The 23,294-nt window shown below is 43.7% G+C and overlaps 1 protein-coding gene across 1 annotated transcript; it reads right to left on the bottom strand.

Annotated features, from left to right (window-relative positions):
* Window positions 1–5,804: 5,804 nt before the first annotated feature.
* On the bottom strand, window positions 5,805–10,704 carry LOC121721518 (urotensin-2 receptor). The gene is made up of 2 exons (XM_042108521.1): window positions 10,649–10,704; window positions 5,805–8,986 (listed from the first exon to the last, which is right to left on the bottom strand). Exon 2 carries the CDS (start codon window positions 8,766–8,768, stop codon window positions 7,632–7,634), a length of 1,137 nt encoding a protein of 378 aa, XP_041964455.1. The 5' UTR covers window positions 8,769–8,986; window positions 10,649–10,704; the 3' UTR covers window positions 5,805–7,631.
* Window positions 10,705–23,294: the final 12,590 nt, after the last annotated feature.

Below are 23,294 nucleotides of genomic sequence, written 5' to 3'. Positions count from 1 at the left end.
AAGAATATACGGTTCATCTCTTTACCATGAACATCAGTTAGAGAGCAATGACTTCCTGGATGAGAGACTGAGTTCCCACCAGCAGGTGGCTCCACAGTCAGGGGAAAGTTGTGATGTGTGTGTGTGTGTGTGTGTGTGTGTGTGTATGCACATTTGTGTGTGTGTGTGTGTGTCTGTCTGTCTGTCTCTGTGTGTGTGTGTGCATTTGCTTGTCTTTGTGTGTGTCTGCCTGTCTTGTCTGAGTGTGTGTGCGTGTGTCTGTCTGATTGTGCATGCGTGTGTGTGTGTGTCTGTTTGTGTGTGCATGTGTTTGTATGAGTACCCACTTATAATAGTGGAGTATTTCTTTTCAGCATCATAGGATATAAATCCCTTGTAGAAAGAGAACAGATGTGTGCAGCTGAGGACATTTCCACAGGTTAGCACATTGTTACAGGTTGGCTCATTGGTACAGGTTAGCACATTGTAATAATAAAAATAATAATAATAATAAGTCTTATTTGTATAGCACCTTTCATACACAGAATGCAGCTCAAAGTGATTTAAATTGGGAGCATTTAACACAATAATAGAGAAAGTTGTAATAAAACAAACAAACAAATCAATAAATAAAACATTAGAGATTTAGAACACACACATTTCAATTAATGCAATGAAAATAGGTAGACCCTGTAAATAGCAACAGTAGAATGTGAATTAATGTGAAGAAATAGGTTACAAGATAAAAGTTAGTTAACTAAAAGATCTCATATACAGGTACCGGTATGTTTTCAGGTCTTTTTAAAAGATGTTTACAGAATGTGCCTGTTTGATGTACAGAGGCAGGGTGTTCCATAGCTTCGGTGCATAATGGATAAAAACAGCTTCTCTGCTTTGTTTGTGGCACACTTTGGGCACAATTAAAGGTACACTATGCAAGATTTTTGCCTTTACGAAGCCAATTTGATGGTAAACAAACTAGTAATAGGCGAATTGTTATTCGCATAGCTATACAGCATAGATGTCGAGTCGCTACCGAGAAAACCAGCCATGGAACTTCCTTTAAAATATTAGATCTTAGATCTTGGAAGATCTAAGGTTCCTTTGTGGTTGATAATATATTAAAAGCTCAGAGATATATGAAGGTGCTATGCCATTTAGAGCTTTGTAAGTCATTAACAGAACCTTTCAATCAATTCCATAGGAAACAGGGAGCCAGTGCAGTTCAGCTAACACAGGGATATGTGCTCCTCGTCTTAGTTAAAATTCTAGCAGCAGAGTTCTGTATGAGTTCCAATTTCTTTATATGCTTTTTGGGGAGACCATAAAAAGTGCATTTCAGTAGTCTAACCTATTCTAGTCTAATAAAGGCATGGATTAATTTCTCTGCATCTTGTTGTGTTAAAAAAGGCCACAATTTGGCAATGTTTCTCAGGTGGCAATAAGCTGTCTTGGTAACTTTAGTAATATGGGGCTTGAAGCTTAACTCTGTATTGGCACAGGTTAGCACATTGGCACAGGTTAGCACATTGGCACATGTTAGCTCATTGGCACAGGTTAGCTCATTGGCACAGGTTAGCACATTGGCTCATTGGCACAGGTTAGCTCATTGGCACAGGTTAGCACATTGGCATAGGTTAGCACAGTGGTACATTAATATCTCTATTGCAGTAATGCAACAAAGATGTGGAATCATTCCACTGATTTTCAGTGAAAACATGAAATGAAGCATGTACCCAAAATGTCATTTCTTGTTAAAGATTTCCAGTTTCTTTGACTTCTTGGTGTCTGCTTTGTAGGCAAGGCTTTGCACTGTGTACCTCACAGGGCAGTCAAACACTGGGCTCTAAATAATAATAATAATAATAATAATAACATTTATTTATATAGCACTTTTCAATAAATTCGTACTAAGTGGCTTAGAGTAGGAGGTCTAGGGATGGATTACTGCACGGGCCTACCGGGCCCAGGCCCAGGGGCCTAAGAGGTCAGGGGGCCCTGAAGCCCAAGCCTTCTATCTATCTATCTATCTATCTATCTATCTATCTAACAAATCAGGATGTAGGCTATGAATCTGATTGAATTTAGTATTGGCCATCCCCAACATGCACCAGAATACAGGAAATCACATTAAACAAATTCAAAATTTTCTGGGGGAGGACCCCCAAACCCCCCCTCCCACATATACGATAATTAGTGGGGGGGCCCTTAATACATCTGGGTCCAGGGGCCCGAAAGTTCATAATCCACCCATGAGGAGGTCATCTGTGCTTTAACACCCCTGACTTACCATAACCCCTGTGTAACTGACTGACCATTATGCCTGTCTGACTCTGACTGACTAGCTGAACGAGTGAAGGAGAGAGAGAGAGTGGGACGGAGGTAGAGCGAGAGACAGACAGCCGGGGAGAGGTGCAGACACGGTATATTTACAGTCCTCTGGGCAGGAGCGTGTGTGTGAACTGCGTTACGCATGTCCGTTTATGTAACCTCCGGCCCCTGTGGCCCCCCAAGCCAGGCTCTCGCCTGATCTCGGCGGCTGACAAGACGGTGTAAAGGCAGGGGCCGGCGCGCCGCGGATGGCTGCTGGGCGGCCCCGGGGCCTCCATCTCCACAAAGACACGCTTGTCTGGTCCGAGTGATCGACTGTTTGCCGTCCCGCCCAGCCCTTACGGGCAGGGAGGGGACTTTCTCAGAGCGGAGTTTCACTTGCCCCTGCGAGATTTGCATGGAGCCACAACACTGGCCTGGAGAGCCGGCGTTAATCTCACCCACAGCAGTAAAAGGGACTATAAATACAGTTACGGTTTGTGTTTGAGGGAGCTTGCGATAACAAAAAAAACAAAACACACACACTCACATGTGGCGTGTGTAGATGCAAATGATTGTACAAGGTGACCAGACAGACAGAGATGGGTCCAACTGAACACTCACGCTTACTCACTGGTACCTACACTGCAGTTGGCTACCATGTTAAGTTCAGATGGAGTTGAAATGAACTTGAAGGGTTTTTGAAAAGCTGAGTCATCTATTTCATATAGTATTAAAATGCCAGTGTTAGCACTGTAATGGTATCATTTGTAGAGATGTTAGCAGAACTGTCGTTTCGGATCAAGAAATGCTGTGAAGTCAAATAGGGTGAGTTCAGAGAGGAAAGAGGAGAGCGAGAGAGAGAGATTGAGTGAGGAAAAACAGATGGAGAGATTGGATTCTGGAGCAGGGCGGACGAGAGAGGGGGGGGGGGGGGCAGGCGGACGAGGGGGATCTTTTTTGTGCGTGTCTGAGAGAAAGGGAGCCTCTCATACGCTCCCAGCAGGAGCTTGGCCCAGTCCACGGCCCAGTCTCGTCTGCCCAGCAGGGGACTTTCCTGAGCAGGCTGCCCTTGGGAGGGGCACCTGCCTCAGCCGCAAACACTGCTGCTGAGGGCCGGCGGGCTGGGGCGGGTGGCGGAGTGTGAGTGGACATGTTTGGGCGGGGGTAAAGACAGTTCGGAAGGGGTGGGGGTGGGGGAGTTGTGGCTGACGGATGGAAAGACGCTCTCAATTCCTGGAAGGGGACACGTGCAGTTTATGAAACACACAGGTAACACAAAACGACGGGCCAAATAAACGAAGCCGCTCCACCCCGTCCCCACCCCCTCCCCTCCGTGATCTCCCCCCAGAGAACGTCCACGTCTGCAACTGGGGACAAAATGAAAAGTTTGTGCTGAGCGGCGTCTGGGTTATTGTTGGAGAGGGCCACTGCGCCGCTGACGGCTGGTACAGTAACCACCACCGCAAACTGACAGTATATGGATGAAGCGCCCTTCTCCAGGGCAATATTTTCCACTGTTTGGCTTAGCAGGGTAAACACACATGTTTGAAGTTTATCAGACACTCAATCATTCGAGCAGGCCGCTGGAGGTCTCCGGATCGTTTAATGCTGGGTAATAATATAGCAATACATTTCCAATATTTAAGACCCCACTCCCACACAGAGCCGAGGAACTGTTAACCGCCTTGTGGTTTCCAAGAGAGGCTGCTAAACGTTATGCGCCAAGACGCTGTACTAAATTACTGACGTATCTTCCAAGTATGCTCTAGATGCGACCATGCTGAGCTAACATGAAAATGGTCAGTTGTGTAGAACGGACCGCATTGTTTTCACTTGGGCCGAGAGTATCTTCTGGGGATTTTCTTAGTGGAGTTCTGGTAGTGGGACGACTGTTTGAAGAGCAGGGTGTTAATCTCATCCAGAAAGTTCTGCCATAGGTCTCTGGCTCCTTCTGAGGAGGGGTTCAGTGTCATGGCCAGTGGTTAGGGTTGTGTGTGTGTGGGGTTGAAGGGGGCTCATAATAACAACTGGTCCTGGATCTGCCGCCAGGACTCAAAAATGTGTTATGCGCTTCACAAAGTCATGCATTTTGGACATGCTCTGTTGTGCCCCGGGGTAAATGGAAACACATGCGGCATGCGGTCTCCGAGCTCAGCTCCGCTAAGCTCAGCGCCTGCCTAGTACAGGGCCACCATGCCTGCTGGTCCTACCACCTCACCTCTGAACAGCTGGGAGGCTGCTGTTGCCTCCATCAGAAGATATAAAACTGAGGAAGCAGACGTCTTCTCAGATGTCTATTCTCCACATGCTCCACAACCAAGGCTGTCCACGTCATCATGACAGTAATGCACAAGCAAAAGCCAGACAGATGAGTGACTTTATTGGAACCTTTTTCACTTTTTGTGTCTGATGTTTTTTTTCCAAAGGTAATGGTAATTATTTCCACACATTCTGTGTATCATCCAGCTATGTGTGTGTGTGTGTGTGTGTATGTATGTCTGCCTGTATGTCTGTCTGTGAGGAGGTGGTATTAAGTTATGTGTTCAACTATGAGGTTTTAGATGGTGAAAAATCTCATTGTTAGTGCGGTCATCTGGGTTTGTCCTTAGAGTTGGCCTGTGAGGTTCGGGTGATAGATTGATCTGGTCCTGTTCGTCAGAGACGCTCGTACAGACAGGAGCCCCCCCCATCTTCACTCCTCCCTGTCAAACAACAATATTTGCTCATGTGCGTCAGAGACCAGCAGGCTACCTAACACTCTACAGGGACGCCATTTAGACACACAGACAAGAGACACACACCGCCACCCTGGATAGGCACACACACACACACACAGACGGACAGATATACGCAACATGACAGCTGCATATGTAAGCCTTACACACACACGCACACACACACACACACATACTGCTGAACCCATGACATGACAGGTTTTATACACTCTTGTGCCATTGGCTGTCTGGAACCACACACATGCATGCACATGGCAGGGATAGAGTGAAACTTATACATAGGAACTTGATATAGTATGCATGCTTGTTGGTAAAGAAGATGTGAACAGTGTGAATATCCCTCAATATGCGCCAGGTACATACACGCATATTCACCAAAGTCTGATTCTTCATATCTAGATAATAAATAAAATAGTCTTGAGCCTACAATAGCGTCGAAACTCACTCTCCTCAGTTGTGTCTCCACCCCCTTTTCTATGACACACACACACCTCTGCCTCTCACACACACACTCACACTCATCTGTTAGAGTCATAAGCAGCGGTGTCCACTCTTGTAATCTCGCCTCTCTGCTGTATCATTCAGTCTTCAAGTTTGAGCTCTTTGCACCTCTGCCCGTCCAGAGGCCCCCAGACGGCCTGAAGCCCATGTGATACCACGCTGCCTTTACTAGTCTTTTATTAAATGGACGTGCACATCAAACTCACAAACATGCAGCACATTGCATGGCTTATGAAAACAAATAAGTGAACAAACAAGTGAAATCCATGCAGATATTACAACTTAAACATTCTTCTCATTTCAAAGATTGAAAAGCTTTGTGGAGACAGCATTAAGATATAAGGTACATGAATAATACAGTAATAAACACTTTCTGGTACTCGATTATTCATAAAATTGCACAAAAGATACATGGCTTCGTTGTTGTAGACATGTCCATTTTTAGCAGTCCTTCAAAGAAGCACCATTCCTCGCTAGTACTTCACCATTGCACTCTGATTAGTAGAGTCTGTCAAATAATAATGTGCACGCTCATCTTCATTCACCTAGGGTGAGTGGCCATTTTTGGGGCATGATAACATTAATCTTTTTCTGAGGCATTCAGCTTTCTCTTCATGTGTTATCCAGAGTGTGCGAACAAACATCTGTGTTCAATCTACGGAAGAAGACCACTGCAAAGACATGGGGATTACCCTCACACACACACAAATGCACAAGCACATGCTCGCGTACACACAAAAACAACAGCATCTTAGAATTTACAAAGCAGCCTAGAAATATATTTTAAACTGAACTTTTCAACAAGGTGAGGTTTAACTTCATCTTTTATAAAAGTTTTTTTTATGTGTTTCAACTTCATAATATTTTCAACGACTTAAAGCATTCTGTAGCACATCATAAAATGATTTGTCCTCTGAGAAAATACAAGCTCATAACAACATAACAAAATAAGTGCTCTGGTTAAAATACTATGGCTATGCAGTTTGCAAGCATTCGGACTGTTTGACTTATGCCTGTTTCTGTTGATATGGTCCTGCAGGTATTGTTTCTGTTGTCATGGTGCTGCCGGTATTGTTTCTGTTGTCATGGTGCTGCAGGTATTGTTTCTGTTGTCATGGTGCTGCAGGTATTGCCAGTCCTTGTCAGAATGGTTGGTTGATCACAGGTGAGAGGTGCTAGAGGGCAATACAGTGCAAACATCAGAACAGCCCTAAAACACATCAAACCAGACTTGGCATAGATCCGTCTGGGTGACTGTGTGGTTTTGCCTGGATCTTTCGTGAGGTATTTCTCACGTCTTGAAGAATAACCGCACACAAGAGGCTCCATGGAGTTTTTATTTCCAGGCACATGTAAAGGAGAGTCTGCTGAGAAGAATCTGTTAGCACCACGAGTAACCATGTACAGATGTTGTGGTTTCAGCTCAGGCACTTACACACACTGTAGGTACACTGAGAGCTCAGCTTATCTTTTGTCCCTAGGTGCTCGGTGGCATGCAGCTCTCAACACTGATTGTGGGTTTGCTGTTTTAGTAGGCAACAGTGCAGTGCTGCACAGCCAGCGATGGCCATTACTGTTACTGAACATTCTACTCAGCATCTGCAGAAGCTGGTGTACTTTGTGTTAGCATAAGGCACTGGTCCAGTCTGCAGAAGTGTATGGAGCAAGACAAGTCCATCTGGTGTTAGTGAAGATGGCCCAGGTGTGATCGATTAAGGTGTAAAGCTAATCCACTGCAACATTAGGTGCTGTCCTGTTCAACATATCTGGTCCATTTTGTATTATTAAAGTGCTGGTTCATTCTGTGTTAGCATGTAGACCTAGTTCATTTGGTTGTAGTATAGTTTACATAGGCTGTTCGGTGTTTAGCTATTGTGTGTAAATAGTCTGTTCTGTGTTTGTGTATGTAGCTAGTCCATGGTCTGTTTGCATATGGAGCAGGGCCATACTGTGTTAGGATGTGTCACTTGTACGCTCTGTGTTAACATGTGAAGCTAGTATTCTGCTTTAGTGTATGAAGCTGGTCTGGTCTGTCAGAGAATAGAGCTTGCCTGTTTTGTGTTAACATCTGGTCTGTTCTGCATGGAACTGTTCTGCTGTGTGTTAGCGTATGGAACTGGTCTTCTGACACAGGGGGGCGTTAGAGCTGATGGTCTGCCTGTTTCTCCTGCGCTTGCCCGTGAGGAGCGTGTAGAAGAACGGGTTCACGCACGAGTTCCCGAAGGTTAGCCCTGTGAGGATGCGGTTGACCGTGACCTGAGTGCTGGTCGGCACCGATGGCAGGAAGTCGGGCCGGTAGAGGGGCAGCAGCTGCCAGACCCAGAAGGGCAGGAAGCAGGCCCAGAAGGCCAGCACGATGCCCAGGATCAGCAGCAGTACCTTGGGCCGCGGGGCCCGCGGCGTGTAACTGCCGCTGGAGCTCCATGCAGCCTGGCTCTGGGACCTCCAGTAGAGGCGGCCCAGCGCAGCGTAAAGCCCCCCGATGGCCAGCCCTGGTGCCAGGATGCTGGTGCAGAAGAGCACACTCAGGTAGATCCGGGAGCTCTGGTCATCCCACGCTGGCAAGCACAACATCTGGGTCCCGCTGTCTTCCAGGTGCATTGTGATCATCATGGGCAGGCTGAGCGCCACGGCGATGCCCCAGGCCAGCACCACACGCAGCAGGCCCGAGGAGGGAGAGACGGATGCCGCCAGCGGGTGGGCCACGGCCCGATAGCGGTCCATGCTCATGGCGGTCAGTGTGAAGATGCTGGCGTGCATGGTGAGCAGGTCCAGGCTGAACAGGAGCCGGCAACCCACCTCGCCGAACGCCCAGTTGGACGTCAGGCTGTCGTACACGATGAAGGGCGCGGTGGACAGGTACAGCAGGTCAGCAAGGGCCAGGCTCAACACCTGGATGTGGAGGGAGGATGAGGAAGAGGAGGAGGAAGAGGTATTGGGAGAGGAAGAGGGAGAGATGGAGGGGGAAGAGGACGCGGAGCTCAGACAGGAGTGACCCAGACATGCCATACACGGCCCCCCCAGCGGCCTCCGTCGGCCTCCCCTGCGGCGATGCAAGAGCAGTCCAATGGTGTAGAGATTACCCACAATCCCCAGCAGGGACAGGAGGGAGAGCAGGAAGCAGAAGAGAGCAGTGGAGGCCGTGCTTGGGGATGGAGAGAGCGATGGAGAGGTGGAGGGGAGGGACAGGTTGAGGAGCGAGAAGGTGGACGATGGAGAGGGGGAGGACGGGAGCTCCATGACACCTGGAGCTTCGGCAGCCACTAGTCCCGCCTCTGTCTCAGTAGCCTTCCTTCTGATCAGCTCTCCTGGAAAATGTGATTTTGTCCCGATGTCTTCAACTGTCTCTCCCAATGAAAAACATCGCCCGTTTATTTAGTTCCTTTTCCTGTCTGGGTGACCAGGTAAAGTTGGCCAGCACACCAATAGTAAAGGGCAGTGACGGCTCCACAGTGAGTCTGAAAATGTTTTTAAGCAGAGAAAAATGTGAACATTTTAGTGGAGGGGAAAGGAACAAAAGGGTGAGGTGGAGGGAAATGTCATGAATAAGAAATAAGCTACAATCTCATTTCACTAACTGAAAAGAATCACAGAAAAAGTAACTTCCTGATGACTGCTGAAATGATTTAATTCTTATTTGTTTTATTTTGAGATGTACTGTGTTGTCCTCACGCATGTCTGTCATGTTGAAGACGGCGGGTGTCTGCAGTGTATGCGCGTCAAGCAATCACCACATATTTTAGGAGTCTAAACATTTTCTTCACCGCCTAATGAAATTCCTCCAATGTTCTACGCCACTGTGGCTTAGATGATAAAGAGGGTTGTAAGACAGGGTATAAATAAAAAAACATAAAATACTTGACCAATCTCTTGGAAGTCCCCAAGGTTGTTCTAGGCAGTATATTCGGATGAATGAATTTGGTTTATAAATAGGCCTTGTATTAATTTTGCTGAGTTGGCACATAATCATATCTGGAGGGTTAATGCTGCCAGTGATGTCTAGGTGTGACGGTATCAAAGCTTTGTTTCTAAACCACTAGCATTAATTTCACGGTTTCCCCAGCTTAGATAACCCTATGCCAAAAGTTTACTACAGAGCCCAGGAGGTGTCATTGCAAGATATTTTTGTATATCGAGAGAATGTGCGCTCATTTTAGTAAATTGTGCGCTCATTTTACTAGATTGTGTGCACAATTTAGTAGGCCTATATTGTGTGCTTGCTTTACTACAAAGTCATCTTGTTAGACTACATGGTGGTCTCATTTCATTATATTGTGCACTTAATTTAGTAAATCGTGCATACATTTTACTAAATCGAGCGCACATTTTACTAAATACAAAAATTAAAATGAGAGCTAAATTTAGTAAAATGAGCACACTATTTACTAAAACGCGGGCAGGATTTAGTAAAACGTGCGCAGATATTTAGTAAATGAGTGTTTTCTACACCAAAACATTTCTTGCAATGACCTCTCCAGGGTTCCGTAGTTTACCGATTAGGGGTCTGTAACTTTATATGTGTCAAGATCAAAGCTGTCCCATGGGGTCGTCGAGGAGGGAGGGAGGACTTGGTGACCCCTCTGCGCCGAGGTTGAATGCTACTGTTTGACTGTGCATGAACAGGCCGACCTCTACCGTGCCGAGGTGGCCTCACTTTAAACGGGCACCTTTAAATAACGTGTCGCACGATAGATCTGACACTTGATTTAGCCATCCCAAACCCCTTCTAAGTTTCAACAGTTGTTACGCGCCCAACGGGATAGAAAAGCAAATGTTGTCTGAGAGGTTCAAATATAGACGTTAAATATACACAAACGGAAGAAGGCCCATTAAAATCGTTTCCCCTGATCATTTTAAGTCGTCTTATCAAAATAATAGCTGTATGTTCGCCATAAGCCTAATAATAGACATCTTTCCTTTAAATTATAGTATATATCTGTTTTCATATAGGCTAGGTCTTTGCATTTTTGCCATTTACCATGACCACCAACACTAAAATGCGTTTCAGTTCTAACATAGATGGTCAATATTGAAAAAAAGAAAGAAAATAAATGTAAACAGGTTTAGCCTATTTATCAATCAATTAAGTAGGTTAGTTAAAACGCTAAATGTTAGCTCACCTTATAATCCAACGTGATGGCGCATCGAAATCCACTGTTTATCCATACAGAATATTAATGATGCCATAGGTAAATTACACTGCCTTATAATTTCCATATTGTTTGCGTAAACGCATACAAATTAAGCCGTTGTCTTCTTCTTACTCGTGAATATATGATAAATATAGATGGTCTGAATAAGACTGACTTTTGCTTAGCCTACTGGCTCGTCGTCAATGATCGCAGAAACTTCCCTCTCGTTGAGTGGCTTCTGACCGTCTGCGGTGAATCATTTCATGTGCCTGCAAGTTTGTTGAGGGGAGTGGGGAGGAGGGAGGGGAGCGGGGTCCACCTCACGGCTGTCCAGATACAGACTCATAACTCGTTTGGATAAGCAGTTACCTGACATTGTAATTTGATGTTGTCATGTTTCCCCCCAAATTAATGATTATGATTAGACTTACGCTGTCCTTCATTTTCCTCTCGGACGAGTGGTTATCTGACCGATCTCCAAGAGCCTCTTAATGATCATTCTATAAACCCTGTGTAAATATTCCCGGTGCTGTTTCTGCCTCGTCCAAGAGAAATACTATGGGTAGACCATATTAAAAGACCAGTAAATGTCAAATAATTTTATTTATTTCTTTTGTCCACCTAAATAATTGGCTTTTCAGCCCTCGTTGTCTACTTGGCGTGAGTATACATTTATTTAGCCTACATATTTGAAATATTGGGAATAAAACGTTATCATATTAAATGGGTTGCTGCTATGCTTGCGGACTTCGCCACTACACTGCAAAACTACAGGGAAAGTTAAATCATATGTAATTAATAGTAGGCTACATACATACAATAAAAAATACATCACATCAAATCTCTCCATATGTGTTGATGAATTTTGGAACACAAGGGCAATCTTTTTGTGTAATGGAAGTGAAATAGGGATTATTAGCCAACCAGCCAGCATTACAGACACAAAGCTAAAATAATCTAAAATCAAATATTTGTAGATTGTTCATGAGCAGCTGCAAAGATATGAGCAGCAAGATAAAAGAAGAGCATACAATAAGAGCTATATATAGTGCAAGAAGAACTAAAGCTATCTTACTAACAAAATGGTCAATAATTGAAGAGTTTGGTTCCAAAATGCTCCAAATCTCCATTTTTAAAAACATTAAAGTCATGTAATTTAATTGTGTATTTCAGGTAATATCAATAACATCGCAATGATGTTGTTTTGATTGAATAACGATAAATCAAACAACAATGCCCAATTACAGCTCTATTAAAATTACTTGGAAAACAAAATGTAAAAAAATGATTTATTAAAAATCATTAAAATGGAGGATATAGCGTTTTGGAACCAAACTCTTCAATTGTAGGACTAAGCCTCAACATGACATTATCTTTTGCATGATATCTCAGTTTACCAGTCAGAATAGCACACAGACTTTTAGTCATTCATTCCGTACAAAATACCATATCAAATTTGGAGCCCTAATTTAAATGGAAGGCAAAGAGTGAAGTCTATCAACAAGCAATGTTCTCGTGCATGCACTATTGCTATAGTGTGGTGGCAGGTATAAGGAATTGAGCTGACTCACCTATGTTTGTGCTGAAGGTCTTGCCCATGGTGTTAACTTAGTAAACTGTTTTCGCCAAGTTATTAAATTAGCTTTAGTTAGACTTAAGACTTTGCACTTAGCCCAACATTTATATAAGGGTTTATGCACATCATCTCCTCAACTGACAATATGTTGGTCTAACATTTTTTTAACCTAAGTGACCATTACTATGACAGATGAAAAACATAATAAAAAAAAACCCATCTTCATTCAAGGCCAAGGTTCGAGGTATGGCAAAATCCAGAACATCTTGCCAGGCATTTTACAGCATTCCAACTTCGAGACCATCTTGTAGTCATCTTACATCTTCTTGATGTAGTGCAGGTTGATTTACATGTTGGCAAATAATATGTGAGCTCCTCAGCCATAACTGTCATTGCATCCACAGCCATTTTAAAAAAAAAAGTATGTTAATACATCAACACAAATTATGAGATGCATTATGTGGCATCATTTTAAATCAGTTGCATCAGCAGCTTGTCTGTGCATTTATCTGTAACTGACTTGCAGATACATACAGTTATGACAGCAATTTTATTTTTACCATTTTGGGATGTTAGAAGCGTTTGTCTTAAATGAATATTGCTTTCAAACAAGTGACTACCAATCTGTTTCCATGTTCAGTCAATCATGCATAAATCACTGAAATTAGAGTTCCTTTGAGGTATTTTTATTTTAAATAGTCGTAAATTGCATCAGCTGGCCAGTGCACACACACACACACACACTGGTTCCTGTAAAATGGCGGTGACTCACAGGACTGGCGATGTGGCGGAAAGGATCATGCGGTGAGGCTGCACACACACACACATACACACACACACACACACACACACACATGCACGCACATGCGAATGGACCGGAGAGTTACGGCGCCGTCATTTCATGAGCGACGACCAGCACACTCCCGCCTTCTTTCTGTGCCAGTGGCTACACACACACACACACATACACACACACACAACCTCATGGTGTGAGCCAGTGAGATGAGCTGCTGCATCGTCGCCTGGGTCTCAGAAACAACCTCTTAACTCTAAACTGCCAACTCGTAACCCTAAACTCTACACTCCTAAACGAGACTCCAATCTAGGTCTCTATTCCACATGGGAAACAGGGAGAAGCTCAGTCCTGTTCAACTCCCAGATGTGCTTCTAAAGAAAGCATATAGAAAAGTAGTCACAATTCCTTTCTGCGGATCTGATTAGGTGAAGTGATTGATCATAAGGGTAACAAAAGCAGAGAGTCCAGTGCTCGGTTGTGACCAGCTGACAGAGAGCAGCCGACAAAGGGGCACAGGCATCTGTCTGTCTATGTGTGTGTGTGTGTATGTATGTGTCTGTCTGTGTGTGTGTGTATGTACGTATGTGTCTGTGTGTGCATATTCACTGTGTGTGTGTGTGTGTATGTGTCTGTGTGTGCATATGCACTCTGTGTGTATATGTGTATGTATGTATGTCTGTGTGTGTATGTGTATGTATGTATGTGTCTCTGTGTGTGTGTGCACTGTGTATGTGCTTGCGTGTGCACTGTGTATGTGTGTGTGTTTGAAGCCATAAGATGGACAGAGACAGGCCGTAAAGGGGAGCCGGGGCAGGAGGGGAACATACCTATCACCACAGGGTGTGTGGAATGTGAACAAATACCTGGCACACGCATGCCAAAATAGGCAAAGCAGAGAGAGGGAGAGAGAGGGAGAGAGAGAGGGAGGCTGCCCACAGTGGCTGGTAGCCCTATGATCACTGTGAAGTAAACTAATAAAAAAAAGAGAGAAGGGGAGACTGGTAACCATGAAACATCACTCGGAGAGAAGAGGAGAGACTGGTAACCATGAAACATCACTCGGAGAGAAGAGGAGAGACTGGTAACCATGAAACATCATTGGGAGCAACAGCAGGAGGAGTCGGAGGAAAGATGGCGCAGTGTGATTGGGAAGGAGGGACAGATGACCCAAGGCTGGAAATAAGTCTCTCTGAGCGTCTGCATAGAGATAATGGGGAGAGAGAATGACCAGGACCTCCAGCTGCTGGGAATCCAATCCTGAACTGGACGGGTCGCAGCTCAAACTTCTCTGTAGACTTATACTGGGATGCCCAGAGCTTCACCTCTGTGTACAGGCATCTTGTAGGATAAACGTCTTATGCAATCAATCCAGTGTCACTTGTCAATAACATCTCTAATGAAACCTATGAGCAATGGCTTCTTCCAACCCTACCCCTACTTTATTTGTTTACAGAATCCTTTCACTTAATGAAGTCACTCGTGAACTCACAGGAAGACAGAAGATATTTTGGCAGAATGAAGGCATGGAGCAATATAAAACCTGTGAGAGAAAAGTAATGTTAGTGTGGAATTTTGTAGACACAATTTTGTATTGTATTAAAGGATAATTCCGTTATTTAGCACTGAGGGCCAGATGTACTAACGCTTTTGCGCCCACTTCAGGCGTATTTGTTTCGCAATGTGCGTGTAAATTCATTGCAAGGTATGTACAAACAGGCACGTCTATTCTGCGCCTAAATACTTCCGCCTTGTAAAAGCAGGTGTTAATCCAAATTCCAGTTCAATGCGTCAATAAGAGAACCTTTCAAAGACAACAGAATCGCTATTTAGAGCACCAGTTTTTGTGGTGAAAGTATTTGTACTACCAAAAGCAGCCTCAACTTTCGTTGGCCTTTCGAATGTCTTACTTTCACTTTCACGTCATTCACTTAAACTTTCCTACTTGCTAGATTTGACCAATCTTCCATAGCCTATGTGCACAAGTAGTTTGAGTAGAACTACTGATCTTCATTATCTCCCTGCTTGTTTACATCTTATCATGTATGGTATTATTTCATGATCGTTTGATTCTTTTTAATGTTGTCATCAGTTAAAACTGCGCTTGTGTGTAGGCGCTGCCATTCAGTTGTGGACATTCGTAAATTGTGTTTATGGGCGGAGAAAGGCAGAGAAAGGCGCAGTTTACACTAAGGATTGAACGATTGATAAATACGACGGAAACTTGGGGTCTGACAGCGTTCGCAATCTGCAGTGTGTCCATGACGCTGATAACGCTACGTTCGCAAATGTACATAAGCCTACATCTAGCCCTGAGTCCCTTTTCTGGTTTGTTTTGGATGAACTAGAGTGGTGGACACCGAAATTTTGACGATGGGTCCTGTCTCGACTTTTTTGGCGTGTTTTGAATAGCCTTTGACTGTTTCAGAGTGGCTAGCTATGGGCATGCTCAAACATGTCCTTAAAACAACCCTTAATGTTTGTTTTCAAAACTGTGCAACTCACCGAGTTTTTTGAGTATTTTAGTACTTTTAATGGAATTCCAGTTATGTTATACAGTCTATGGTATATATGTATAAGATTATGTAAACATACACTGCATGTTATACTATATATAGTATCCATTTAAACCCAAATCCCCTTTCCCCACATGATCCCTTTCCCCTTGTCCTCACAGATGAATTTTCAGTTCAGTGGATAGAGAGCCATTTGACTGACATGCTGATTCAGCAGGAGCTGTGCCAGCTGAGCCCAGGTATGCCGGCAGTCTCTGGCTCGTAAGTAGGTCTTTAACCCAACCAATCAGAACCCAGAAGAATGACTAGTGATAACATAAACTCTCACGGCCTCTTTGAAGCACCAGGCGTCCTTGAGCTCTGCCTACATTATGTTAATTAATTCTTGCTTGTGTTTGACACTCCGTTGACAAACAGCCTACCTGTGTGCCCGCCCAGTCTGCAGATTTAATTAAATGGGCGGACATTTTGTGTGAGTAACAAACGGTTGTGTTGCCCCCCCCCCCCCCCCCCCCCCCCCGGCTGATTAGTCCAGTTCAGGATGAGTTATTGATTCATCATTTCACCCATGAGAAGGTTTACATGCACTTCACTTTCAGGAACCCCTCCAATAGAGTTCTCACAATGACGTCCAACCAGACAGCCTTCACTAGAGGATTACTGTAATTCACTCTGACCGCCCTCGTTTGGGATACGTTTCCTGTAACATCAACCCCTTCATGGTAGCTCTTGTCTATGAAATGAGTAATATAGACCCTTTCAACAATAAAAACAAAAACAATGCTTGAACGTTCTATTTGGTTCCCAATCTACTTCCTCTGCATTAAGATAACATATGGAATGTTAAAACGGAAGCCAGTCGGAAGCCAACTATGATGCTGATAATGAAACTCTCTTGAAAGGGTCTATAATCAACAAACACTAAGCTTGTATTATTTTGTGTATGCCTAAACCTAATTTAAACATCAGACTAACTCTGCAGTGCCTGTGACTGACGGCAGCCTACATCTTGACCTCTTAAACCGTGTCCTGGAGTCCTGCTGTGTGTTGTGGATTTCTCCCCTGCAGAGCATGTCATTATTTCAACAGGTCTCAGTCCCATAGCGTCCACCAAACAGGTTTTTGCTCTCACCATTTGAAGATATTTTGAACCATTTCAAAGCTATTCTAACAAACACAGTGTAGACATGTATGCACAGGAATGCAACATATATGTGCATGTGAAGGGGCAGCCGTGGCCTACTGGTTAGCGCTTCGGACTTCGAACCCCGACCAGTAGGCACGGCTGAAGTGCCCTTGAGCAAGGCACCTAACCCCTCACTGCTCCCCGAGTGCCGCTGTTGTTGTAGGCAGCTCACTGCGCCGGAATTAGTGTGTGCTTCACCTCACTGTGTGCTCACTGTGTGCTGAGTGTGTTTCACTAATTCACGGAATGGGATAAATGCAGAGACCAAATTTCCCTCACGGGATCAAAAGAGTATATATACTTATACTTACTTATACTGAAAGTCTTTAAGTCTGTCCATGTGTGCTCTACTGTCAGCGTTGTCAAGACAGTTTTTAAGACTGAACATTAATCTACCTCTTTGAGATCCATTTATCCCCACCTGAAGACCTGGCCCTGTGCTTTCCATCAACAATGGAGTTGTCAACAAAAGTAGCCTCACTGACTGTTTCAGTGATGCTCTCTGCGAAGGCAACCTTGCTTCCTGTGGAGATCTAATGCAGGAGTAATGCTAGCTCCTATTAGTATTGCCTGGTGGTAGCAACCTCACCTCATAAAGGTCTGTCCACATTTCCTACATAAATATATCAACATATATTTGTAAAATAAACCATTTCAAACATAACCCAAGCTCATACGGCAACACCCACACCACACTATAACAAATTATATCTTTGGGCATTGCTTTCAGAGTGCTTGTGTGTACGAATCCATCAGCCAATCAGAATCCATCGCATAACATTCATGAGCATGAGGGATATTTCTGAGAGGCTTTCCTTATTATTGTGACAGTGAGGACAGTGAAATGGTTAATAATAGCTATTGCAGAGAGTCCGCAATTCCCTGAAGCATCATGTTGATTGGCTGGGATTGTCTATGGCTCAGTCCGGACCAGTATGTCTGTCTCCCATTTATAGAGCCAGGAGGACTGTGTCTAAACACCGAGTAGACGACTGTGTGGAGTTAATAGATACATTTGTGAAAACAACTGCATGAGATTACAATGGCAGAGTCTACCTTTCAGTAGTGTTTTCTGGTTCTCTCACCCTTTAAGTAGTGGCCCTTGGAATTGCAACCTTGAGATGAGCAATCCCACTCCTTTGTAGAAGAGACGTCACCTCTGTGGAAATCTCTTGTAGGAGTAACCTTCTCCCCTGGGGAAGAGCAACCTCAGCTCTTCTGTGGAGTTCCCATGGCGGAGTAAGGAAGTAACCTCCTCACTGGAGATGACTGAGAAATGCAATCTCAGCTCAGTTGTATATGTCTCTGGTAAATCCACTTTCAGAGGTAGGAAAGTCCTAACCTGACTCTCGCCAGATGAATTTCGTTCCGCCTAGCTCCACTCACATCCATCTGGGTTCGCTTCCGTTGAGAGTGATTTCGGCACCAGATTTTATGGTAGAGCCAATCAGGACGCAGGGCGGGAGTTTCATAGATGTGATGTAGCGAAGCGAGTGTGAGACTGTTCTCAGCATCACGGGTTGGCTTCGATGTGAGTGGTTGAAGTACTTCTGAAACACCACTCCAATGGATCGATCCCAGATGGATGAGTGGAGCTAGGCGGAACGAAATTCATCTGGTGAGAGTCAGGTTAGGAAAGTCCAGCTTCAGAAAGTAAAAGTCCTACCACATATCTGTGCCAACCATTCACTTAAACCAGCGGATACTCTTCAGCCAGGTAGAGCAGCTAATTGGTGAGATCAACTGTTTTAAGTGCACAGGTAGAACCAATGCATGGTTGGACTTTGTAAAGCTGGACCAGGGGCGGAGCTAATGGTTCACTATGGTAACACACAATGTTAACCTAATTCTCACTCAAGACTTCAAGGCTATCATGGATATAAAACGTTTTTTGGAAACAATGAGAGGGTGGAGGTAGCAAAGGATGGAGGCAGCAACACTAGAGGAGTTATTTCAGATGAACAAGGTAGGCAAAATGCTTGTCAAAACGTTAGCATTACATCTGGATTATACTGAATAATGTTTTGATGTTAAAGCACGAACGCTGTCTAAAGCCATACACAACGGTAAACTAGAACAAAACTAAAGGTAACTTTACCCTTTATAGGGCCGTATAAAGTTGTCCAAATGAATAGGTCGTTATTAGGCGTTGTTGTATATTGCATATGGATTTTGTACTACAGTAGTCTACTTTTTAGGTGACCAATGCACGAACGAAACCGGGAAACGGACAAATATTATTAAGCCTTTCAATGTTTTGTTGCGCGCGGAGGGGTAGATGGTGCGCTTACCATTCATTCCTGCTGGCGCGCCTGATAGTGACTGCTGTTGTCGCGGCAAGTGCACAGTATAGGCACAGTGTAGACTAGACCTACATGCTATGTCGCTGATTTTCTGTAGGCTAATAAATGCAGCCGGTAGCATAGGCTACTTCGGCAAACCCAGACCGGTTGTGGCATCAGAATCGCTTTTAAAACGCAACAGTGTAGCGAGAGGGAGAGTGCGGGCTATTTAATTTGCAGCATGACAGACGAACTCCCATTGTGAGCGCACTCTACGGACCAGTGGCATCTTTAGTAGGCCTAACATTTTTCATTATTATTTTCCCCCAGCAATCAGTACAAATAAGCATCGGTAAATATAACAATTAATCAAGATAGATTTGGCCAAAAGTGGGCCCCCTTTGCGGTCGTGGGCCCGGAGCGACCGCCCCCCTTGCCCCCCCGCTCCCTCCGCTTATGAGCTGGACTTTTCCACCTCTGTCCACTTCCATCTGTTCTCACGATGAAGCACAACCAGACACTTATTTCCCAGCATTGTGAGTCGGTCCTGTGTTAAATGCACATGCACCTACCGTTACATTCTATACATTTGAGGACATCGTAGGGTCTATACTAGTTATTCAATCTGTTTTAACCCTTCAATGATAAAAGTAAAGATGAAAATAAATTCTTATATTATGAAAATGAGAATGAGAAGTTAAAACATCTTTGCTCTCAAAGTCAAAGTCAACTTTATTATCCCGAGGAGTGGAAGGCGCAGAGACACACACATTAAATATATAGGAAACATACAGATATCCCATATGCTGTCCCCCCCCCCCCCCCCCCCCCCCCCACACACACACACACACACACCACACACATACTAAAAATTCCCAAATGTAATTAGGACTAAAAATTAACACACACGCACACACACACAGTAAAGAATCTCTTTTCTGATCACTGGCCACTGGCTGGAAGTGTGGAATAGCAGCAGGAACATCCATGCTCCACTGCCTTCATGTTGACCTGTATGCAGACTTGGCTTCAGTGCCATTAACTAGAAATCTCACAGAAATCTCATCTTTCAGTGGTCATTTTAATTGTAGTTTAAGTGTTTTTTTTATGTTATTCAAGCCTTATATTGTCTTTAATTGTACTCAAAGTCTTGCAAAAGCTTTATTAGCTGTCCTAAAAGATTAGTTGTTTTTTTTTGTAGGAGTAAATGGGTGACGGCCCACCACTCCTCTCCAGGCGGATGGAAGCCAGAGGATGTCTTTGAAGTCTCACGATGCTTAGCCTTTCTTGGAACAGACCAATGCAAGATGTCATCCAGTTAGCTGCAAAGCTGGATCCTAGTGTCCAGCTGTTGTTGGTCTGGATCTAGCTCCTATCTGGCCCTTACCTGGCCCTTACCTGGCCTTCCCCAAGCTCTGGTGTGGCCCGAATATGCCCCACAGTCATGCCAGAGCTGGCTGAAGTAGGGTGCGATGCAGCACATTTCAATAGAATGACATAACATGGAGCAGGCCCTACTTTAGAGTATTAAAACGCCTGCACTGCTAATACTTTTATTTTCCATATTCCCTCAGCAAGGTTCTCTTTGTTACAGGCCAAGGTATGGTGAACAAACTACACCAGATATCAGACACAAGGCTTCGGAATGTCTGTGTGGCTATACACAGCCAGTTGTGATTTACTATCTGGCACATGGCTAAACACGGCAGGAGAGCTGCAGACATGTCGGTGATGTGCTAAACATCACAACATTTTTGCTTTCACAATGGGACGGAATCTGGACCATCTCTTTGATACTTTCAAGCATTTCTGTTAGTTATAGACCCTTTCAACAATAAAAACAATAAAAACAAAAACATTCTATTTGGGTCCCAATCTACTTCCTCTGCATTAAGATAACATATGGAATGTTAAAACGGAAGCCTTGTGGGGCCAACTATGATGCTGATAATGGAACTCTCTTGAAAGGGTCTATATCCCATGTATCAACTTCAGGGTGGCAGCATGCTTGCATGTCATCGTAGATACAATGCAAACACTATGGCATATTTTGTGCGTCAGGTAGAAGCTGGCACACATTTTCAAACTGCTTGCACACATTTCCAAAGCTCTGTGTCTTCTCTACACACAACTGTTGCTCACCCAAAATGCAAAATGCCTCATATCTCCTGCAAAATGAAACAAAGCATTCAACACATCTCAAAAGCAGGCATTTGCCTCACACTGTAAGCATCTTTTGTCATAATAATATTTTTGGATACATCATGTACACACTGTTGCTCAAAACCTAAAGCTTTTCTGTCTTCCCTGGGTTTCTGTGTATATTTTCATACACGGGCGAAAGCCATCTGTAGAGAAGTTGAAGTGTACATAGTAAAACATACAAGCAATATTGAAACCAAAAATAATGATTTGTCCAAATAACTAGCTGTTGTACAGTACAGCACACCCAAGAGGGAAAAAAGCAAAGTAAAATACAACCACCACCACATGTAGATGGACAGAAACCCAACACTTTTGACAGTCTGTGTGTGTGTGTGTGTGTGTGTGTGTGTGTCTGTATGTGTGTGTGTGTGTCTATGTGTGTGTATGTGTCTGTGTGTGTGTGTGTGTGTGTATGAGTGTGTGTGTGTGTGTGTGTGTGTGTGTGTGTGTGTGTGTGTGTGTGTGTGTGTCTGTCTGTCTCTCTGTCTGTCTGTGTGTGTGTGTGTGTGTGTGGTGGTGGGGGGTATCTATATGAGACGTGGATGCAAGTAAGTGGTGAATAAGTGTGCCATTTTAATAGGTTGTGTTTGAAAGTTACTTCCTGACAGATGTGTGTGTGTTTGGTAGAGTTGCTTGTGATGTTTTGCAAAAAGTGTTTCATAACATTGAAGTTAGTCTATGGTTTTCCAGATTTGGTATAGGGTTTTGATTTTTGAGTGACATGTTTAAAAAACTGTGCGATATGCAAAGATTCTGTGTGTAAAAAACAATGTTAAACTGGCTGGTAATGTTGGCAGATGCCAAAGTTTGACCTCTTCTGCCCTCTGTTGGTGTGATTCTGCAGTGCACTTTCCCCTGAGTCGTAAATGACTTGTCTTTACTGACAAGACCACAATAGGTGGTCAGATGCCACAAGATGTCAGGTTGCCGCATGAAAAATAGTGGGATTGAGCTGATTTGAAAAAGATAGTTAGTACAGTTAAAATAACAAATCAGAATGTATTTTATCAGTACTTTTGAATATTGTTTTCATCTTTCACTGGAGCTCCAATGCGTCAGCAATGTTCAGATGATGCTCTAATTTTACAGACCTCTGCTTTTCTCTGCTTTTTTTATCAGGTTACGAGACCTATCTTATGGTTCCCATCATAAGTTATAGAGGGACAAATTACATTAACCTCTCTCTCTCTCTCTCTCTCTCTCTCTGTCTCTCTTCATTACCATGCCCACAGAGAATTTTCCATTGATCAATCAACATTTTTTCCCCAGCCTTACGCAAGTAATAACACAACTGACAGCTGGCTGCACCAATAGCATTTGAGCCTAACCCCCTGTAATTACTATGTTTAATTCATCAGCTGTTTCTTGGACCCTTACTTAATCCGGTAATTAATGCGTGTTAATGGTTTTGCTGGTGATGCCCTTTGAATCCGTGATGGATGCAGAGGCAGTGCCAAGTCTGAGGCACAACACCCCATGATAATTTGAAATCCAATTATTACATTTCTTTTGGGATTTAGGCTATGCCATACACCACCTGACTCAAATCTGCCCGGTTTACGTAGAACATCATACTTGTCAGTATTGCTGTTTTTTTTTTTACCAGATCAGCTATCTTAAAAGTGTACCATTTCAATCCATAAATACATTTTACCATATCAATTCATAATATAGGCTAGCCTAACATATAATAGGCTATAATTCTAAACTTTTGTCATTAACTGTCATATGTAGGCTAACTTCCAGTAGCCTAAAGATTTTCCGTTGAAGCCACAGAATTAATCTCGATCTTTATTTTATTATAATTTTTCTTTTTACTGGTCATCGTTATGCTTCTGCCAGAGGGTGATGGTAACATTAGTAGCCTACCTCTCAGTCAAAACTTGAACTTGCGTGAAGCGTTATTTTATTACAACTACACAGTGAAGTAACTATTTGATAAGTCGTTTGAGGCTAATAGACAAATATACTTTATTCAGAAAACAATTAATCTTCGAACGCTTTTACGACAGACCTATTTAAAACCCGCATCATTTTCTCAAATAGTCTCTCATAGACGAGGAAGAGAGAAAACGA

Source organism: Alosa sapidissima, chromosome 10, assembly GCF_018492685.1.
Source record: "Alosa sapidissima isolate fAloSap1 chromosome 10, fAloSap1.pri, whole genome shotgun sequence".
NCBI classification, from domain to species: domain Eukaryota; kingdom Metazoa; phylum Chordata; class Actinopteri; order Clupeiformes; family Clupeidae; genus Alosa; species Alosa sapidissima.
Note: the sequence above shows the minus strand (reverse complement) of the source record. Positions and strands in the feature narration are given on the sequence as shown.

Coding starts and splice junctions, on each gene's coding strand:
- LOC121721518 (XM_042108521.1), bottom strand. CDS start 8,768: ATGGAGCTCCCGTCCTCCCCCTCTCCATCGTCCACCTTCTCGCTCCTC.